The 21,295-nt window shown below is 52.1% G+C and overlaps 3 protein-coding genes across 5 annotated transcripts; 1 reads left to right on the top strand and 2 right to left on the bottom strand.

Moving 5' to 3' along the window:
* The first annotated feature begins 567 nt into the window (after positions 1-567).
* LOC119027011 lies at positions 568-18,928 on the top strand. Of its 3 annotated transcripts, XM_037111798.1 has the most exons (4): positions 568-1,277; positions 1,439-1,492; positions 2,114-2,154; positions 18,559-18,928. In XM_037111798.1, exons 1-4 carry the CDS (start codon positions 615-617, stop codon positions 18,785-18,787), a joined length of 987 nt encoding a protein of 328 aa, XP_036967693.1. In that variant the 5' UTR covers positions 568-614; the 3' UTR covers positions 18,788-18,928. The 3 variants fall into 3 exon arrangements, with proteins under 3 accessions (XP_036967693.1, XP_036967692.1, XP_036967695.1); XM_037111797.1 differs by lacking the exon at positions 18,559-18,928 and having other exon boundaries at positions 2,114-2,680; XM_037111800.1 differs by lacking the exons at positions 568-1,277; positions 1,439-1,492; positions 2,114-2,154 and adding an exon at positions 17,638-18,356 and having other exon boundaries at positions 18,518-18,915.
* Positions 3,608-5,078, bottom strand: LOC119027018. Its single transcript, XM_037111814.1, has 2 exons — positions 4,317-5,078; positions 3,608-3,989 (listed from the first exon to the last, which is right to left on the bottom strand). The coding sequence occupies exons 1-2, from the start codon at positions 4,977-4,979 to the stop codon at positions 3,729-3,731; spliced, it is 924 nt and encodes a 307-aa protein (XP_036967709.1). The 5' UTR covers positions 4,980-5,078; the 3' UTR covers positions 3,608-3,728.
* LOC119027019 lies at positions 8,056-9,708 on the bottom strand. The gene is made up of 2 exons (XM_037111815.1): positions 8,764-9,708; positions 8,056-8,437 (listed from the first exon to the last, which is right to left on the bottom strand). Exons 1-2 carry the CDS (start codon positions 9,424-9,426, stop codon positions 8,177-8,179), a joined length of 924 nt encoding a protein of 307 aa, XP_036967710.1. The 5' UTR covers positions 9,427-9,708; the 3' UTR covers positions 8,056-8,176.
* Positions 18,929-21,295: the final 2,367 nt, after the last annotated feature.

Genomic DNA, 21,295 nt, shown 5'->3' with positions numbered 1-21,295 from the left:
ACTCTGGAGGTCTGTGGCGAGGACGAAGGAGCTCTGGGAACCGGCAGAAGCAGCGTGGGAAGGATTAAAATAAAAGATTGGTTCGTTCTGCCGGGCCTTCTCTAGTCCTGCAGTGGAAACACAACATGTGACGTTCATAAGGAAACACATTATGGTCTGTAATGGCTCTAAACCAATCTGTCCTTGTTGTGTTTCATCACTAATCACTGTTCTTCTAGTGCAATAAGGACAATTCAGCCTTCACAGACGCTCAAGTGTTGAGAAAATGATGAAAGGGAAAAATCTCCTCAAGTTTCAACTATCAGAGGAAATTCTGACCTGAATGAGGATGTTACACCGCAAATTCACCTTCATTCATTCAGATCAACTGGAGGTGATATAGGAGTGGACATGACAGCCTCAACAAGAAGAAAAAGAGTCGAAGGAACCACAGAGACAGAGAGAGAGAGAGAGTGGGTGGTGTGGTGCGCTCTGTTGTGTGAACCCACCCACATGTAGCAGTGGTAACCAAAAAAACAAGGTAAGCCACGCCCCCTTTAGTCCGTTCATGAACTCTGCACAGTCAGTCAGTCATTCACTCATCAGACCTGCTGCTTCTTCCACAGACGACAGAAATGGCTTCTCTCCTTCTCTTCTCTCTGTTCAGCCTGATCTCAGGTGTTTCAGGTGTCTTCGTCATTCTAGGAGACACTTTTGAATTTCCAAAAACTGCAAGCTGCCAGAAAAAGGGAGCCCAGCTGTGGCACCCACTGGACTCTTCCCGTAATGTCCTGGTGGCTCGATGGGACGGTGTTTGGATCCCGAGTCAGTACTACGAGGACAGGATCGACCTGAACGCGTCGGTGGTCTTGAGGAACATAAACTTCAACGACAACGGGCTGTTCGAGTTTAGCTGTGAGGAGGCACCGACCCAGCTGGACGTTGTCAGAGCCTCTGAAGTGTCAGTGAGCGCAGGTGGAGCTGTCAGCTTCTCCTTCTTCTACGTCACCTCAGGAGCGCAGGGGATGTTCAGGCTGGACAGAAACAGGGAGACAGTGTGTGAGCTGGACCTGTCCTCCGGGACCATCACAGATGGGACCGGCTCTGAGGAGAGATTCTCTCTGCCCTCTGATTGGAGGAGACGCGGAGACCTGACTCCGACCCTGCAGCGGGTGAAGCCGGAGGACCAGGGGGATTACTTTGCATATGTGGAGGGAAACGATGGGAAGAGAAGAGGTCTCTCTGCCTGGAGGGTCAAGGTCCTGGATCAAGACCCGGATCAGACCACCGCCACACCTGTAAGCCTCCTTTATTATAAAGAGAATAAAGCTGCAACACTGAAGCTTCTGCAGCTGATCAGAGAGCACACGTAGTACAAAACACGCTCTATGTCAGTGTCATGGTGTCCCACCAGCTCTGAATGTGATGTTGTGTTTGTTTCCTCTCTGTTGCTGATCAGGGACCTGCTGATGAGATGACGGACAATCGGTCACACCTGGACTCACCTCTGAATGTAAGTCTGACCGCTCACTCTCTGCAGGGAGACGCGCGTAATTACGCACACGGCTCCAGAGACTTTTGCCATGAAAACGTGTGTCCTATCCGCGAGGTTGAGAGAGAGAGAGAGAGAGAGAGAGAGAGAGAGAGAGAGAGAGAGAGAGAGAGAGAGAGAGAGAGAGAGAGAGAGGATGGGCGCGTGAGGTTGTGAGCCGCGGGGCATCGTGGGTTGTAGGTGTGTCAGGTCCGTTATGTTAACAGTTCGCCTGTCAAACCTGACATGCAGTCAGTCACGAACAGATGAGGGAAATCTGTCAGTCGAACTGCAGAACTTGCTTTAGGATCATCACATTTTTAAGTTTCCCTCTGTATCAACGTGTTTCAGTAACAGCTGTCCACACATCCAGGGTGACAATAGTAACAGGAAGAGCTCAGAGATAATTCAGCATCATTTTACTTACTGCCTAAATCATCAACTAATGTGGGGAACAAACTGAATCCCTCCCCAACACTACAGGATGTTTCATTACATGATGCCAACACATGTGTTCTGTCAGAGACCTGCACCATGTTTAACATGGTGTCCCACCAGCTCTGAATGTGATGTTGTGTTTGTTTCCTCTCTGTGGCTGATCAGAGAACCTCTGGAGGAGGGATGGAGACTTGGATCACTGTCAGCATCACAGCAGCTGTGACGTCTGCGCTTTGGGCTCTTTGCTGCTTTTCAGTTTGGTGGCTGAAGTTCCGCAGACCAAGTGGACAACATGTGTCACCTGAACCTGATGGTGGAGAACTGAACCTGGGACTTCTGACCAATGGGAATCCTGCTGGGCCTCAAACCAACGGGGTGGTCAAAGTCCAGAATTTGATTCAATCAACAAAAAAAAAACAAATGGAATCAACAGCCACCACTTAAATCCATCAAATACTGACTGCAGTTTGATGCCATGCCCAGAAAGTATAAAGTTTTGGCCCAGAATATTTGACACATGACCAAAAGTTTATGATGTAATAATAAGTCCAAACCTGCCAGTGTGTCTCTGATTCCTGTGGCGTTGTTTTGATGTATCTTGACATTTTTAATGATATATCTTTAACTTTAAAAAAGGCACATTTTATTCAGAATTCTCCATATTTCCATGACATTGTGCTGTCCTGACTCTGTTTTTCTGTTTTTATAACTTCTGGTGTTGATGCTCAATAAAAAATCCATTAAAAAAAAAAAAACAAAAACAAAAAACTGTGTCATTCTGCAACAAACCGGTAACGACAGTTATGATGCTTTGAGGTATCTCAACTGTAGACGTCCCCTTGTTTGCTATATTTAGCCTGATCAACAGAGCGCTCTTCTTGTCTCTTTTGTTGTCTGGTTGACTTTAATGAAAATGTGACTGCAGGCTTAAAGAAAAACCCACAAAGTAATCACACAGTCCTGTTTTTGAGAGGATTGCTGTGACGGTGTGTCGGGGTGCAGCAGCTCAGTGAAGGTAGCTGTGAGGTTCGAACACCAACACACACAGCAGGGATTTTTCTCTCAGCACAAGCCTGCAGCCGAGCGTGCAGCAGTGTGTCAGCAGTGTGTGTGTGGGTTCAGCAACATCATCACACAAGAGGAAACCAGTTACCTTCTGGTTTCCTCTTGTGTGATTAGAGTGTGAAGACTCACAGCAGTCACCACAGGCTGGAACAGAAGTGAGATGTATTGAGGTCATCACCTTTCTTTCTTTCTTTCTTTTAGTTCCTTGTGACAAACCACAGAACACGCTGACATTCATCTGCTGAGGAGCTGCAGAGTAAACTTCTCTAACTTTCACTTCACCTTTATCTCTTTTTCCTCTTTGCTAACTGAACATATTAACAGGCCACTTAAAGCTTCACCTGATCCTGCAGGTGTGTGTGTGTGTGTGTGTGTGTGTGCGTGCGTGCGTGCGTGCGTGCGTGCGTGTGTGTGTGTGCTGTGGTGTCTTGGTTAGAGGGTAACTACTGCTGTAAGTCTTTTTAATCACACATGTCTTTTATGTGTGATTTGTGACACACTTCCACCGGGATCAATCAATTATGTCTCCCTCTGTTCACCACCACACAAACACAACATACATTTCATTTCAGAAACAGAACACACAAAAACAAATCTAGATAAAATAGAGATTTATTTACAGCAGTGCATTTAAGAGCAGACGATGAGAAATCACATGATACAAGACGTTCATCTCTTCAAGCAACATCTGGAATTGTAGGAAATGTGATGTAATCTATCCATGAAGCCTTGAAGGCCCCACATCCTCTTCAGAACCAGCAGGGTTCTGCTCCTTTACAAGACCCATCTCCACATCTGTGGAGGGTCCTTCAGCACCGGGTCCAGAGGAACCACGTGGTCCACTTGGTCTGCAGGATTTTACCCACCAGCACAAACCGAAGCCTGCCAGACCAGCAGCCACAAACATGGACACCGCTACAGCGCTGACGGTCCCACTGCAGGTTCCCTTCTGTTCTCCAGCTGGTCGCTGCGTTTGCTGCACAGGAGAACAAACAGAGGAATCAGATCCAGACGGACGTGATGTGATGTGTCTGTAACAGCCTGAATACTGAAGACGCACAGCTCAACTACACATGATGTGTCATCACATTTATATAAGACACTTTATATCAAGTAGATATCAAACAACATGTCCAGTGTTGATCATGGAGACAGTGCCGTCATGGAAACAAACATATATAATATATATCATTTGGCTGTCAGTGTTTGACATGGAGCATGTTTTGTACTACGTGTGCTCTCTGATCAGCTGCAGAAGCTTCAGTGTTGCAGCTTTATTCTCTTTATAATAAAGGAGGCTTACAGGTGTGGCGGTGGTCTGATCCGGGTCTTGATCCAGGACCTTGATCCTCCAGGCAGAGAGACCTCTTCTCTTCCCATCGTTTCCCTCCACATATGCAAAGTAATCCCCCTGGTCCTCCGGCTTCACCCGCTGCAGGGTCGGAGTCAGGTCTCCGCGTCTCCTCCAATCAGAGGGCAGAGAGAATCTCTCCTCAGAGCCGGTCCCATCTGTGATGGTCCCGGAGGACAGGTCCAGCTCACACACTGTCTCCCTGTTTCTGTCCAGCCTGAACATCCCCTGCGCTCCTGAGGTGACGTAGAAGAAGGAGAAGCTGACAGCTCCACCTGCGCTCACTGACACTTCAGAGGCTCTGACAACGTCCAGCTGGGTCGGTGCCTCCTCACAGCTCAACTCGAACAGCCCGTTGTCGTTGAAGTTTATGTTCCTCAAGACCACCGACGCGTTCAGGTCGATCCTGTCCTCGTAGTACTGACTCGGGATCCAAACACCGTCCCATCGAGCCACCAGAACAGTACGGGAAGAGTCCAGTGGGTGCCACAGCTGGGCTCCCTTTTTCTGGCAGCTTGCAGTTTTTGGAAATTCAAAAGTGTCTCCTAGAATGACGAAGATACCTGAAATACCTGAGATCAGGCTGAACAGAGAGAAGAGAAGGAGAGAAGCCATTTCTGTCGTCTGTGGAAGAAGCAGCAGGTCTGATGAGTGACTGAGCTCCGTCTGTGGGAGCTTTTATAAGCAGACAAGGGAAGACACGCCCACCTACGCATTACGTTACCCGAGCCGAGATTTCGCTTCCGCTCCCCCCGAGCCTCTCCTTCTTTCCCTTCCTCCGTTCGGCTGCACCAGCTCTCTACGGGACTTTGGGGGTACCGAGCCGGTCTCTCGCTGCCGCTCTCCACGGGACTTTGAGCGTCCTGAGACGGTCTCTCGCACCCACTTTCCCCGAGCTTCAGCGCTTCACGAGCCGGTCTCTAGCTGCCGATCCCCACGGGACTTTGGGGGTCCCGAGCCGGTCTCTCGCACCTCCTCCGGCTGCTTTTTCGGCCCCGACTCTCTCCTTCTTTCCCTTCCTCCGGCCGGCTGCACCAGCTCTCCACGGGTCTTCGCGCTCCCCGAGCCGGTCACTCGCTGCCGCTCTCCCCGGGACTTTGGGGGTCCCGAGCCGGTCTCTCGCTGCCGCTCTCCACGGGACTTTGAGCGTCCTGAGCCGGTCTCTCGCACCCACTTTCCCCGAGCTTCAGCGCTTCACGAGCCGGTCTCTAGCTGCCGATCCCCACGGGACTTTGAGCGTCCCGAGCCGGTCTCTCGCTGCCGATCCCCACGGGACTTTGAGCGTCCCGAGCCGGTCTCTCGCTGCCGATCCCCACGGGACTTTGAGCGTCCCGAGCCGGTCTCTCGCTGCCGATCCCCACGGGACTTTGAGCGTCCTGAGCCGGTCTCTCGCACCCACTTTCCCCGAGCTTCAGCGCTTCACGAGCCGGTCTCTAGCTGCTGATCCCCACGGGACTTTGAGCGTCCCGAGCCGGTCTCTCGCTGCCGATCTCCACGGGACTTTGAGCGTCCTGAGCCGGTCTCTCGCACCCACTTTCCCCGAGCTTCAGCGCTTCACGAGCCGGTCTCTAGCTGCCGATCTCCACGGGACTTTGAGCGTCCCGAGCCGGTCTCTCGCTGCCGCTCTCCACGGGACTTTGAGCGTCCCGAGCCGGTCTCTCGCTGCCGATCCCCACGGGACTTTGAGCGTTCCGAGCCGGTCTCTCGCTGCCGCTCTCCCCGGGACTTTTGGGGGTCCCGAGCCGGTCTCTCGCTGCCGCTCTCCACGGGACTTTGAGCGTCCTGAGCCGGTCTCTCGCACCCACTTTCCCCGAGCTTCAGCGCTTCACGAGCCGGTCTCTAGCTGCCGATCCCCACGGGACTTTGAGCGTCCCGAGCCGGTCTCTCGCTGCCGATCTCCCCGGGACTTTGAGCGTCCCGAGCCGGTCTCTCGCTGCCGATCTCCACGGGACTTTGAGCGTCCCGAGCCGGTCTCTCGCTGCCGATCTCCACGGGACTTTGAGCGTCCCGAGCCGGTCTCTCGCTGCCGATCCCCACGGGACTTTGAGCGTCCCGAGCCGGTCTCTCGCTGCCGATCCCCACGGGACTTTGAGCGTCCCGAGCCGGTCTCTCGCTGCCGATCTCCACGGGACTTTGAGCGTCCCGAGCCGGTCTCTCGCTGCCGCTCTCCCCGGGACTTTTGGGGGTCCCGAGCCGGTCTCTCGCTGCCGATCTCCACGGGACTTTGAGCGTCCTGAGCCGGTCTCTCGCACCCACTTTCCCCGAGCTTCAGCGCTTCACGAGCCGGTCTCTAGCTGCCTATCCCCACGGGACTTTGAGCGTCCCGAGCCGGTCTCTCGCTGCCGCTCTCCCCGGGACTTTGAGCGTCCCGAGCCGGTCTCTCGCTGCCGCTCTCCCCGGGACTTTGAGCGTCCTGAGCCGGTCTCTCGCACCCACTTTCCCCGAGCTTCAGCGCTTCACGAGCCGGTCTCTAGCTGCCGATCCCCACGGGACTTTGAGCGTCCCGAGCCGGTCTCTCGCTGCCGCTCTCCCCGGGACTTTGAGCGTCCCGAGCCGGTCTCTCGCTGCCGATCTCCACGGGAGTTTGAGCGTCCCGAGCCGGTCTCTCGCTGCCGCTCTCCCCGGGACTTTGAGCGTCCCGAGCCGGTCTCTCGCTGCCGCTCTCCCCAGGACTTTGAGCGTCCCGAGCCGGTCTCTCGCTGCCGCTCTCCCCGGGACTTTGAGCGTCCTGAGCCGGTCTCTCGCACCCACTTTCCCCGAGCTTCAGCGCTTCACGAGCCGGTCTCTAGCTGCCGATCCCCACGGGACTTTGAGCGTCCCGAGCCGGTCTCTAGCTGCCGCTCTCCCCGGGACTTTGAGCGTCCTGAGCCGGTCTCTCGCACCCACTTTCCCCGAGCTTCAGCGCTTCACGAGCCGGTCTCTAGCTGCCGATCCCCACGGGACTTTGTGTGTCCCGAGCCGGTCTCACTGTAACTAAATAGCTGGCTTATTTAAACTGCAGAACCAGCGCACTGTTTTAATCGTCGTGAACCTATGGGGGCAGACATCCTTAAGTTTCACTTTTGGTTATGTCTGCCCCCATAGGATCACTTAAGCTGCCGTCCTGATATCTGGTCAATATTTGCGACTGACAGCACTCGCTTACCTCGATCAACAGGGATATGAGGTAAAAACAGCCGAAGTTTTTCTTTAAGGAAAGTCTTCAACTATCAGAAAAAGTCTTGAGCTGAATGAGAAAGTTACTCCACACATCCACAGACAGACCCACTCTGCAGGTCCTCTCTGACGGATGTGGTTCACTGGCAGGTCCAGGACAGAGTGGTGCTACCCTGTGTTGTGCAGGACAGGAAGTCTTATGCAAATATCTCCCAACTCTTTTTGGACTGCACTGGGTGTGTGTGTGTGTGTGTGTGTGTGTGTGTGTGTGTGTGTGTGTGTGCGTGCGTGCGTGCGTGCGTGCGTGCGTGTGTGTGTGTGTGTGTGTGTGTGTGTGTGTGTGTGTGTGTGTGTGTGTGCTGTGGTGTCTTGGTTAGAGGGTAACTACTGCTGTAAGTCTTTTTAATCACACATGTCTTTTATGTGTGATTTGTGACACACTTCCACCGGGATCAATCAATTATGTCTCTCTCTGTTCACCACCACACAAACACAACATACATTTCATTTCAGAAACAGAACACACAAAAACAAATCTAGATAAAATAGAGATTTATTTACAGCAGTGCATTTAAGAGCAGACGATGAGAAATCACATGATACAAGACGTTCATCTCTTCAAGCAACATCTGGAATTGTAGGAAATGTGATGTAATCTATCCATGAAGCCTTGAAGGCCCCACATCCTCTTCAGAACCAGCAGGGTTCTGCTCCTTTACAAGACCCATCTCCACATCTGTGGAGGGTCCTTCAGCACCGGGTCCAGAGGAACCACGTGGTCCACTTGGTCTGCAGGATTTTACCCACCAGCACAAACCGAAGCCTGCCAGACCAGCAGCCACAAACATGGACACCGCTACAGCGCTGACGGTCCCACTGCAGGTTCCCTTCTGTTCTCCAGCTGGTCGCTGCGTTTGCTGCACAGGAGAACAAACAGAGGAATCAGATCCAGACGGACGTGATGTGATGTGTCTGTAACAGCCTGAATACTGAAGACGCACAGCTCAACTACACATGATGTGTCATCACATTTATATAAGACACTTTATATCAAGTAGATATCAAACAACATGTCCAGTGTTTATCATGGAGACAGTGCCGTCATGGAAACAAACATATATAATATATATCATTTGGCTGTCAGTGTTGACATGGAGCATGTTTTGTACTACGTGTGCTCTCTGATCAGCTGCAGAAGCTTCAGTGTTGCAGCTTTATTCTCTTTATAATAAAGGAGGCTTACAGGTGTGGCGGTGGTCTGATCCGGGTCTTGATCCAGGACCTTGATCCTCCAGGCAGAGAGACCTCTTCTCTTCCCATCGTTTCCCTCCACATATGCAAAGTAATCCCCCTGGTCCTCCGGCTTCACCCGCTGCAGGGTCGGAGTCAGGTCTCCGCGTCTCCTCCAATCAGAGGGCAGAGAGAATCTCTCCTCAGAGCCGGTCCCATCTGTGATGGTCCCGGAGGACAGGTCCAGCTCACACACTGTCTCCCTGTTTCTGTCCAGCCTGAACATCCCCTGCGCTCCTGAGGTGACGTAGAAGAAGGAGAAGCTGACAGCTCCACCTGCGCTCACTGACACTTCAGAGGCTCTGACAACGTCCAGCTGGGTCGGTGCCTCCTCACAGCTCAACTCGAACAGCCCGTTGTCGTTGAAGTTTATGTTCCTCAAGACCACCGACGCGTTCAGGTCGATCCTGTCCTCGTAGTACTGACTCGGGATCCAAACACCGTCCCATCGAGCCACCAGGATATTACGGGAAGAGTCCAGTGGGTGCCACAGCTGGGCTCCCTTTTTCTGGCAGCTTGCAGTTTTTGGAAATTCAAAAGTGTCTCCTAGAATGACGAAGACACCTGAAACACCTGAGATCAGGCTGAACAGAGAGAAGAGAAGGAGAGAAGCCATTTCTGTCGTCTGTGGAAGAAGCAGCAGGTCTGATGAGTGACTGAGCTCCGTCTGTGGGAGCTTTTATAAGCAGACAAGGGAAGACACGCCCACCTACGCATTACGTTACCCGAGCCGAGATTTCGCTTCCGCTCCCCCCGAGCCTCTCCTTCTTTCCCTTCCTCCGTTCGGCTGCACCAGCTCTCTACGGGACTTTGGGGGTACCGAGCCGGTCTCTCGCTGCCGCTCTCCACGGGACTTTGAGCGTCCTGAGCCGGTCTCTCGCACCCACTTTCCCCGAGCTTCAGCGCTTCACGAGCCGGTCTCTAGCTGCTGATCCCCACGGGACTTTGGGGGTCCCGAGCCGATCTCTCGCACCTCCTCCGGCTGCTTTTCCGGCCCCGACTCTCTCCTTCTTTCCTTTCTTCCGTTCGGCTGCACCAGCTCTCCACGGGACTTTGGGGGTACCGAGCCGTTCTCTCGCTGCCGCTCTCCCCGGGACTTTGGGTGTCCCGAGCCGGTCTCTCGCACCTGGTTTCCCGGGACTTCGCGCTTCAGGAGCCGGTCTCTCGCTACCGCTCTCCCCGAGCTTCAGCGCTTCACGGGCCGGTCTCTCGCTGCCGCTCTCCCCGGGACTTTGGGGGTCCCGAGCCGGTCTCTCGCACCTCCTCCGGCTGCTTTTCCGGCCCCGACTCTCTCCTTCTTTCCTTTCTTCCGGCCGGTTTCACCCACTTTCCACGAGCTTCAGCGCTTCACGGGCCGGTCTCTCGCTGCCGCTCTCCCCGAGCTTCAGCGCTTCACGAGCCGGTCTCTCGCTGCCGATCTCCACGGGACTTTGAGCGTCCCGAGCCGGTCTCTCGCTGCCGCTCTCCACGGGACTTTGAGCGTCCCGAGCCGGTCTCTCGCTGCCGATCCCCACGGGACTTTGAGCGTTCCGAGCCGGTCTCTCGCTGCCGCTCTCCCCGGGACTTTTGGGGGTCCCGAGCCGGTCTCTCGCTGCCGCTCTCCACGGGACTTTGAGCGTCCCGAGCCGGTCTCTCGCTGCCGATCTCCACGGGACTTTGAGCGTCCTGAGCCGGTCTCTCGCACCCACTTTCCCCGAGCTTCAGCGCTTCACGAGCCGGTCTCAAGCTGCCGCTCTCCACGGGACTTTGAGCATCCCGAGCCGGTCTCTCGCTGCCGCTCTCCACGGGACTTTGAGCGTCCCGAGCCGGTCTCTCGCTGCCGCTCTCCCCGGGACTTTGGGGGTCCCGAGCCGGTCTCTCGCACCTCCTCCGGCTGCTTTTCCGGCCCCGACTCTCTCCTTCTTTCCTTTCTTCCGGCCGGTTTCACCCACTTTCCACGAGCTTCAGCGCTTCACGGGCCGGTCTCTCGCTTCCGCTCTCCCCGGGACTTTGGGGGTCCCGAGCCGGTCTCTCGCTGCCGCTCTCCCCGGGACTTTGGGTGTCCCGAGCCGGTCTCTCGCACCTGGTTTCCCGGGACTTCGCGCTTCAGGAGCCGGTCTCTCGCTACCGCTCTCCCCGAGCTTCAGCGCTTCACGGGCCGGTCTCTCGCTGCCGCTCTCCCCGGGACTTTGGGTGTCCCGAGCCGGTCTCTCGCACCTGGTTTCCCGGGACTTCGCGCTTCAGGAGCCGGTCTCTCGCTACCGCTCTCCCCGAGCTTCAGCGCTTCACGGGCCGGTCTCTCGCTGCCGCTCTCCCCGGGACTTTGGGGGTCCCGAGCCGGTCTCTCGCACCTCCTCCGGCTGCTTTTTCGGCCCCGACTCTCTCCTTCTTTCCCTTCCTCCGGCCGGCTGCACCAGCTCTCCACGGGTCTTCGCGCTCCCCGAGCCGGTCTCTCGCTGCCGCTCTCCACGGGACTTTGAGCGTCCCGAGCCGGTCTCTCGCTGCCGCTCTCCACGGGACTTTGAGCGTCCCGAGCCGGTCTCTCGCACCCACTTTCCCCGAGCTTCAGCGCTTCACGAGCCGGTCTCAAGCTGCCGATCCCCACGGGACTTTGAGCGTCCCGAGCCGGTCTCTCGCTGCCGCTCTCCCCGGGACTTTGAGCGTCCCGAGCCGGTCTCTCGCTGCCGCTCTCCACGGGACTTTGAGCGTCCCGAGCCGGTCTCTCGCTGCCGATCCCCACGGGACTTTGAGCGTCCCGAGCCGGTCTCTCGCTGCCGCTCTCCCCGGGACTTTTGAGCGTCCCGAGCCGGTCTCTCGCTGCCGATCTCCACGGGACTTTGAGCGTCCTGAGCCGGTCTCTCGCACCCACTTTCCCCGAGCTTCAGCGCTTCACGAGCCGGTCTCTAGCTGCCGATCCCCACGGGACTTTGAGCGTCCCGAGCCGGTCTCTCGCTGCCGCTCTCCACGGGACTTTGAGCGTCCCGAGCCGGTCTCTCGCTGCCGCTCTCCACGGGACTTTGAGCGTCCCGAGCCGGTCTCTCGCTGCCGCTCTCCCCGGGACTTTTGAGCGTCCCGAGCCGGTCTCTCGCTGCCGATCTCCACGGGACTTTGAGCGTCCTGAGCCGGTCTCTCGCACCCACTTTCCCCGAGCTTCAGCGCTTCACGAGCCGGTCTCTAGCTGCCGATCCCCACGGGACTTTGAGCGTCCCGAGCCGGTCTCTCGCTGCCGCTCTCCACGGGACTTTGAGCGTCCCGAGCCGGTCTCTCGCTGCCGCTCTCCACGGGACTTTGAGCGTCCCGAGCCGGTCTCTCGCTGCCGATCCCCACGGGACTTTGAGCGTCCCGAGCCGGTCTCTCGCTGCCGCTCTCCCCGGGACTTTTGGGGGTCCCGAGCCGGTCTCTCGCTGCCGCTCTCCACGGGACTTTGAGCGTCCCGAGCCGGTCTCACTGTAACTAAATAGCTGGCTTATTTAAACTGCAGAACCAGCGCACTGTTTTAATCGTCGTGAACCTATGGGGGCAGACATCCTTAAGTTTCACTTTTGGTTATGTCTGCCCCCATAGGATCACTTAAGCTGCCGTCCTGATATCTGGTCAATATTTGCGACTGACAGCACTCGCTTACCTCGATCAACAGGGATATGAGGTAAAAACAGCCGAAGTTTTTCTTTAAGGAAAGTCTTCAACTATCAGAAAAAGTCTTGAGCTGAATGAGAAAGTTACTCCACACATCCACAGACAGACCCACTCTGCAGGTCCTCTCTGACGGATGTGGTTCACTGGCAGGTCCAGGACAGAGTGGTGCTACCCTGTGTTGTGCAGGACAGGAAGTCTTATGCAAATATCTCCCAACTCTTTTTGGACTGCACTGTGTGTGTGTGTGTGTGTGTGTGTGTGTGTGTGTGTGTGTGTGTGTGTGTGTGCTGTGGTGTCTTGGTTAGAGGGTAACTACTGCTGTAAGTCTTTTTAATCACACATGTCTTTTATGTGTGATTTGTGACACACTTCCACCGGGATCAATCAATTATGTCTCTCTCTGTTCACCACCACACAAACACAACATACATTTCATTTCGGAAACAGAACACACAAAAACAAATCTAGATAAAATAGAGATTTATTTACAGCAGTGCATTTAAGAGCAGACGATGAGAAATCACATGATACAAGACGTTCATCTCTTCAAGCAACATCTGGAATTGTAGGAAATGTGATGTAATCTATCCATGAAGCCTTGAAGGCCCCACATCCTCTTCAGAACCAGCAGGGTTCTGCTCCTTTACAAGACTCATCTCCACGTCTGTGGAGGGTCCTTCAGCACCGGGTCCAGAGGAACCACGTGGTCCACTTGGTCTGCAGGATTTTTACCCACCCACACCTTTACCTCCTTACCTACACACACACACACACACACACACACACACACACACACACACACACACACACACACACACACACACACACACACACACACACACACACACACACACAGAGAGAGAGAGAGAGAGAGAGAGAGAGAGTGCAGTCCAAAAATAGTTGGGAGATATTTGCATAAACACACGCCCAGGACTAGGTTCACTTTACATTAAGAAGTTCTGAGAGAGAACAGACTCAACCTCTGTGGATCATCTTTGTTTTATTCTTATTCAATATTCACATGATGTGTTTTATTCTCAACGGAACAAATGTGTCTATGAGAGCTCACCGCGCTGTTTAAGACTGTTTACAGATGGCTGGGGAACTGAAGAGCAAGAGAAGTCCCGGGGAGAGCGGGTGCAGCCGGCCGGAGGAGGGGAAAGAAGGAGAGAGTCGGGGCCGGAAAAGCAGCCGAAATACTGCTGGAAATACTGTGGGAAAAAGGAGAGGCTCGGGAAGTGCTAAAGCTCCGGGAGAGCGGCAGCGAGAGACCGGGTCGGGAAGTGCGAAGTACCGGAAAACCAGGTGCGAGAGACGGGCTCGGGAAACGCGAAGTCCCGGGGAGAGCGGAAGCGAGAGGCCGGCCCGTGAAGCGCTTAAGCTCGGGGAAAGTTTCTTCTCTCTTGAGTTTTTATTCACCAGAGAACAGCCAGATGAATCTGTTGTACATTAAGATAGAGAGCAGTGTGATGCCCAGAGGCTGATGTGGTGGAAAACCAAAAACTGGTTAGAGTGAAAAGTGTGATGTGACGCTGTGTGTTTGTCCAAGGAGACTCACAGTAACTCATATAAACATTCAGACTCTGATGGAGGACGCTGCAATGAATGGAAACAATATTTGTTTAAAACAGAGTTTTATTGACAGCAGTGCGTTCAAGAGGAGACGAGGAGAAATCACATGAGATGAGACATCTGACCTACAAAGAGCTTTTCTGAGACACAAAGATGAAGATGAACAGAGCAGAGAGGTGGAGGAGAACAGAGTCTGCTGGTGGTTGTAGGCTGTGTTGAACAGGAGAGTTTGTAGGGAGGCAGCAGAGACACAGATGCTGGCCTGAGGCCGAGGACCACCACAAGACATTCATCTAGCCATGAAGCCTTGAAGGCCCCACATCCTCTTCAGAACCAGCAGGGTTCTGCTCCTTTACAAGACCCATCTCCACATCTGTGGAGGGTCCTTCAGCACCGGGTCCAGAGGAACCACGTGGTCCACTTGGTCTGCAGGATTTTACCCACCAGCACAAACCGAAGCCTGCCAGACCAGCAGCCACAAACATGGACACCGCTACAGCGCTGACGGTCCCACTGCAGGTTCCCTTCTGTTCTCCAGCTGGTCGCTGCGTTTGCTGCACAGGAGAACAAACAGAGGAATCAGATCCAGACGGACGTGATGTGATGTGTCTGTAACAGCCTGAATACTGAAGACGCACAGCTCAACTACACATGATGTGTCATCACATTTATATAAGACACTTTATATCAAGTAGATATCAAACAACATGTCCAGTGTTGATCATGGAGACAGTGCCGTCATGGAAACAAACATATATAATATATATCATTTGGCTGTCAGTGTTTGACATGGAGCATGTTTTGTACTACGTGTGCTCTCTGATCAGCTGCAGAAGCTTCAGTGTTGCAGCTTTATTCTCTTTATAATAAAGGAGGCTTACAGGTGTGGCGGTGGTCTGATCCGGGTCTTGATCCAGGACCTTGATCCTCCAGGCAGAGAGACCTCTTCTCTTCCCATCGTTTCCCTCCACATATGCAAAGTAATCCCCCTGGTCCTCCGGCTTCACCCGCTGCAGGGTCGGAGTCAGGTCTCCGCGTCTCCTCCAATCAGAGGGCAGAGAGAATCTCTCCTCAGAGCCGGTCCCATCTGTGATGGTCCCGGAGGACAGGTCCAGCTCACACACTGTCTCCCTGTTTCTGTCCAGCCTGAACATCCCCTGCGCTCCTGAGGTGATGTAGAAGGAGAAGCTGACAGCTCCACCTGCGCTCACTGACACTTCACCACCACCAGCTCTGACTGACTGACTGTCCATGTTTGTGACTGCTGGTCTGGCAGGCTTCGGTTTGTGTTGGTGGATGAAATCCTGCAGACCAAGTGGACCACGTGGTTCCTCTGGACCCGGTGCTGAAGGACCCTCCACAGACGTGGAGATGAGTCTTGTAAAGGAGCAGAACCCTGCTGGTTCTGAAGAGGATGTGGGGCCTTCAAGGCTTCATGGATAGATGAATGTCTTGTGGTGGTCCTCGGCCTCAGGCCAGCATCTGTGTCTCTGCTGCCTCCCTACAAACTCTCCTGTTCAACACAGCCTACAACCACCAGCAGACTCTGTTATCATCCACTTCCACTGGCTGTCAGTTTATATCACAGAATGCAAACTCGTGGGCGTGGTATTACATGTAAGCTCACCGTGTTATTGGGTGAACCAGTTGATATAAACTGACAGCCAGAGGAGGGGACGACTGTGTGTGAGAGGAGGGACGACTGTGTGTGAGAGGAGGGAAGACTGTTCTGATGGCTCTGATGTCTGATAAGAGTGTGTGTGGGTGATACGGGTGCTGGTTTGTTAGATATTTGTTGTTGTTGCTGCATGTTGAGTTGTGTTTCTGGCTGAAGCCTGACTAGATAGACACCGGGCAAGTGTGTGTGTACCTGATGTGTGTGTGTACCTGATGTGTGTGTGTGTGTGTGTGTACCTGATGTGTGTGTGTGTGTGTGTGTGTGTGTACCTGATGTGTGTGTGTGTACCTGATGTGGCTGCCATGTCATACTGTCGAGGGAACCAATCACAGCACGGTTTAAGGAGAGTCTCCAACTTCACATGCCATGAACAGAGCTCAGTCTTGCCTGACCACATGTGTCTATAGGGCAGATACAGGTCTGTGGGGGAGTTCACAGTGAGTCGTGGACCACATGGTTCCTCTGGACCCGGTGCTGAACGACCCTCCACAGACGTGGACGTGAACCCTGCTGGTTCTGAAGAGGATGTGGGGACTTCAAGGCTTCATGGATAGATTCAGACTGCTACATGTTTTCATAGGCGGTGTTAACACTTGGCTGGTCATCAGAGACTCCGCCTCCCTCTCCACCCTCAAGGAATCTCTAAGAACTGATCCCACACTGCGTTTCTGACAATTCCAGATGCTGAAGACGTCTTGAGGAGATGAAGGTCTCCTCTCATGTGATTTCTCATCATCTGCTTTTAAATGCACTGCTGTAAATAAGTCTTTATTTTACCAAAATGTGTTTTTCTGTGCTCTGTTTCCGAAACAAAATGTATATTGTTTTTGTCTGGTAGTTAGAAAGAGAAATATTTGATTGATCCCGGTGGAATTGTGCCATGAATCACACATTTTTCTTCTCTTTTTTTCCTCTCTATAAACTCAAATGCTAAAAGACCTCCAGGAGTAGTCACCCTCTAACCAGTGTGGTTGGTGGAGAATTACACCACACACACAACCACATCCTCTGAGATCACATGACAGTCACTGGGACTTCTGACCAATGGGAGTCCTGCTGGGCCTCGAACCACAGGGGGTCCTCAAGTCCGGAATTGGATTCAATCAACAGAAAAACAAATGGAATCAGCAGCCACCACTTAAATCCCTCAATTACTGACTGCAGTTTGATGCCATGCCCAGAAATGATAAAGTTTTGGCCCAGAATATTCAACACGTCTCTGATTCCTGTGGCGTTGTTTTGATGTATCTTGACATTTTTAATGATATATCTTTAACTTTAAAAAAGGCACATCTTATTCAGAATTCTCCATATTTCCATGACATTGTGCTGTCCTGACTCTGTTTTTCTGTTTTTATAACTTCTGGTGTTGATGCTCAATAAAAAATCCATAAAAAAAAAAAAAAAAGCTGGGTCATTCTGCAACAAACCGGTAACGACAGTTATGATGCTTTGAGGTATCTCAACTGTAGACGTCCCCTTGTTTGCTATATTTAGCCTGATCAACAGAGCGCTCTTCTTGTCTCTTTTGTTGTCTGGTTGACTTTAATGAAAATGTGACTGCAGGCTTAAAGAAAAACCCACAAAGTAATCACACAGTCCTGTTTTTGAGAGGATTGCTGTGACGGTGTGTCGGGGTGCAGCAGCTCAGTGAAGGTAGCTGTGAGGTTCGAACACCAACACACACAGCAGGGATTTTTCTCTCAGCACAAGCCTGCAGCCGAGCGTGCAGCAGTGTGTCAGCAGTGTGTGTGTGGGTTCAGCAACATCGTCACACATGAGGAAACCAGTTACCTTCTGGTTTCCTCTTGTGTGATTGTGCTCGAGCTGAAAGTGAAGAGTCACAGCAGTGAGATGTGTCGAGGTCATCACTCACCTTTCTTTCTTTCTTTTAGTTCCTTGTGACAAACCACAGAACACGCTGACATTTATCTGCTTCCCTCGTCTGCTTATAAAAGCTCCCACAGACGGAGCTCAGTCAGTCATCAGAGCTGCTGCTTCTTCCACAGACGACAGAAATGGCTTCTCTCCTTCTCTTCTCTCTGTTCAGCCTGATCTCAGGTATTTCAGGTATCTTCGTCATTCTAGGAGACACTTTTGAATTTCCAAAAACTGCAAGCTGCCAGAAAAAGGGAGCCCAGCTGTGGCACCCACTGGACTCTTCCCGTAATGTCCTGGTGGCTCGATGGGACGGTGTTTGGATCCCGAGTCAGTACTACGAGGACAGGATCGACCTGAACGCGTCGGTGGTCTTGAGGAACATAAACTTCAACGACAACGGGCTGTTCGAGTTGAGCTGTGAGGAGGCACCGACCCAGCTGGACGTTGTCAGAGCCTCTGAAGTGTCAGTGAGCGCAGGTGGAGCTGTCAGCTTCTCCTTCTTCTACGTCACCTCAGGAGCGCAGGGGATGTTCAGGCTGGACAGAAACAGGGAGACAGTGTGTGAGCTGGACCTGTCCTCCGGGACCATCACAGATGGGACCGGCTCTGAGGAGAGATTCTCTCTGCCCTCTGATTGGAGGAGACGCGGAGACCTGACTCCGACCCTGCAGCGGGTGAAGCCGGAGGACCAGGGGGATTACTTTGCATATGTGGAGGGAAACGATGGGAAGAGAAGAGGTCTCTCTGCCTGGAGGGTCAAGGTCCTGGATCAAGACCCGGATCAGACCACCGCCACACCTGTAAGCCTCCTTTATTATAAAGAGAATAAAGCTGCAACACTGAAGCTTCTGCAGCTGATCAGAGAGCACATGTAGTACAAAACATGCTCCATGTCAGTGTCATGGTGTCCCACCAGCTCTGAATGTGATGTTGTGTTTGTTTCCTCTCTGTGGCTGATCAGGGAACCTCTGGAGGAGGGATGAAGACTTGGATCATTGTCATCATCACAGCAGCTGTGACGTCTGGACCCTGGGCTCTTCTTTGCTGGTTCTTAGTTTGGTGGCTGAAGTTCCGCAGACCAAATGTGTCACCTGGACCTGATGGTGGAGAACTGAACGTGGGACTTCTGACCAATGGGAATCCTGCTGGGCCTCAAACCAACGGGGGTCCTCAAGTCCAGAATTTGATTCAATCAACAGAAAACCAAATGGAATCAACAGCCACCACTTAAATCCATCAAATACTGACTGCAGTTTGGTGTTTCCCCAGGAATGATGAACTTTTGGCCCAGAATAATTGACGTTTAATAATGATTGATGTTCACAAAAAGATTATGATGTAATAATAACTCCAAAACCTGCCAGTGTGGTAATTATCTTTCCTGCCTCTGTGTCTGATGTGGATCAAGGTGTTTGGGGTTCTGACCAAAACAAAACATGAGCATTGTTCTTCTGAATTTTTGTCTTCCAGTGTTGCTCAATAAAAATATGTTTTCTTAAAAAAATTTTTAAAAAGTGCATCATTCTGCCTTAAAGAATCATCACAATCACCTCTGTTAACATCTGTCAGTCACACTAAATAAACCAAACAAGGGTGAACAAACCGAATAAGTTTAATTAGATTCCTCCTGTTTCATATGTGAGTCTGGACAGACGTGAGTGTGAACTTCTGCCAGCTCTGTAATTCATTTCAGGTGATGACTGTGTGTGGTGGCTCATGCGTCTGCATCAGGGAACGTGTCTTTACAACACTGCTGGTGTTCATTTCTATTAGTTAACCACAGCGATCCTCCCACGCAGACACAAGCCGCTGGAAGAGAACACCACCTGTTTCATGCTGTTCATGGTGTGGTTTACCCGCAGGACGGCAGATTTTACAATCCGCCAGCCTTCAGAAGTGAAAGCTGAGAGGAGGAGCGCTTCTGTAACAATCAGCCTGTGAATACAAGTAGCTGCAGGCGCGAGTCTGCTGAAGCCTCTGACATTATTTACACCTGTAGCATTGTGTCAGGTGTCACTAGTGACAGGAAAAACAAAACAATGTGAAAAATGTCAGTGTGTTCACCCGCTGAAGCTCACAGGTGTGTGTGTGTGTGTGTGTGACACACAATAGACTTGACATTGAGGCCCACAGCTCCGTTGCAGTGAAAACAATTTACTGCTCCTTAATTCCTCTGGAAAACATGTTTGTTTTGGCCTTTTTATAGGATCATCGTCAGTAACGTTCAGGATTAAATGTGGAATGCTGCACTGCAACATCTTTGGATTAATAAATATGACAACACCTCCTGCAGGCTGGGACAACCTGTTTTTTCTGTTGTATGAATCAGACCGACACACCCATCATCTGCTTCTGTGTGCGATGTTGAAAGGAGATGTGGGCATGTGGCATATTTACCTAAGACCCAAGTTGGACCTGATGATAAAACGTCATGGAAGAACCTCATCAGTTCATCTTTATTTCCCATCTTTAGCCCATAATTCTCTTCATTCCAAACATGTCATGTCATCCCACAACACATCAGGTGTAATTATGACTGGCTATCAGTTGCTGCTGCCTCTTCTGGGCCTCCAGCTGAAATCCTCATCTGTATGTCTGCTGCTGACCAACAAGAGGACAGCAGAGAAAACTCAGCGCTACAGTCGCACTGCTGTGAGGTTTGCCGAGGGTTACAGCTCCAGCTGTGCTTTATGTTTTGAATATGATACTTCACATGCAAATATGGTGATAAGAACGTTGTTAATCCTTGGAGAGGTCACTCTCACTGTTGGGCGATGATGGAAAGCAAACTAGCAAAACCCGTCCTTCAACTCTGCAGACGATTGTTAAAAGGAAACTGTTGATAAAACCGCATAAACCTCTTCACGTGTGACGTTCTGAACTGGGCCTTTCGTTGCATGTGAATCATTGATAAAAAAAACAAACCCAAATGTTTACAGTCATTCAGATATGAGTCTGGCGGGTTTGTGGATGATACTGAAAAGTAAACAAAGTGATCGAGACCGGCACTGTTGTTAATGATCATATCTAACATCCCGCCGTTCATCAGTGATGATGTGTTGTTGACGGAACTGTCGAGGCACGGGAAGATAGTTTCTCCCACCAGGAAGCTGCATGTTGAAACACGCTGTTTCACACAGACAGTGATGAAGACCTGATGGAGGAGGAAGATAATGTGTTTAAAGAATTGTGTTTTTCTTTCTGCAGTGAAGAAACACATTCTGTGCGTTGAGAAAATGATGAAAGTGAAAAATCTCCTCAAAGGATTTCATGAACTCTCAGAGGAAGTTTTCCCACTAATAGAGGAAGTCTTGGACTAAATCAGGATGTGACTTTCACGTCCACAGACAGACCCGCTCTGCAGGTGCTCTCTGACGGATGTGATTTTTAATTTTTTTTTCACACTCTCAAGGCCTCCTCAAACCAAACAGGACCAGGACCAGGATGTCAGGGACACCCCAGAGCATTTGTAGAGAGAAAATTCAGATGTTTTCTGTCCTCCAGCCATGCTGGTGGCGACCAGAACAGAGCACGAGTACAGAGATGTGACATGAAGACACCTGAAGTCTTGCTCTACCTGTAGATCTGCAGAGACACCCTCAGGGTTTGGACACAAGGAGCGTTTCCAGTGAACACACCCTCCCTGATGGCAAACGGGAAAAGAAGAATTCAGCAGTGCTGCTTCACTGTGACACAACAGAAAATCAATGCAGATCTCTGCAGGAGAGACGGAGACAGT

Source organism: Acanthopagrus latus, chromosome 10, assembly GCF_904848185.1.
Source record: "Acanthopagrus latus isolate v.2019 chromosome 10, fAcaLat1.1, whole genome shotgun sequence".
Classification (NCBI taxonomy): Eukaryota; Metazoa; Chordata; class Actinopteri; order Spariformes; family Sparidae; genus Acanthopagrus; species Acanthopagrus latus.
This window is presented reverse-complemented; position numbering and strand designations above follow the sequence as displayed.

Coding starts and splice junctions, on each gene's coding strand:
- LOC119027011 (XM_037111797.1), top strand. CDS start 615: ATGGCTTCTCTCCTTCTCTTCTCTCTGTTCAGCCTGATCTCAGGTGTT. Junction 1,278..1,438: donor ATCAGACCACCGCCACACCT/GTAAGCCTCCTT, acceptor GTTGCTGATCAG/GGACCTGCTGATGAGATGAC. Junction 1,493..2,113: donor ACCTGGACTCACCTCTGAAT/GTAAGTCTGACC, acceptor GTGGCTGATCAG/AGAACCTCTGGAGGAGGGAT.
- LOC119027018 (XM_037111814.1), bottom strand. CDS start 4,979: ATGGCTTCTCTCCTTCTCTTCTCTCTGTTCAGCCTGATCTCAGGTATT. Junction 3,990..4,316: donor ATCAGACCACCGCCACACCT/GTAAGCCTCCTT, acceptor TCTCCTGTGCAG/CAAACGCAGCGACCAGCTGG.
- LOC119027019 (XM_037111815.1), bottom strand. CDS start 9,426: ATGGCTTCTCTCCTTCTCTTCTCTCTGTTCAGCCTGATCTCAGGTGTT. Junction 8,438..8,763: donor ATCAGACCACCGCCACACCT/GTAAGCCTCCTT, acceptor TCTCCTGTGCAG/CAAACGCAGCGACCAGCTGG.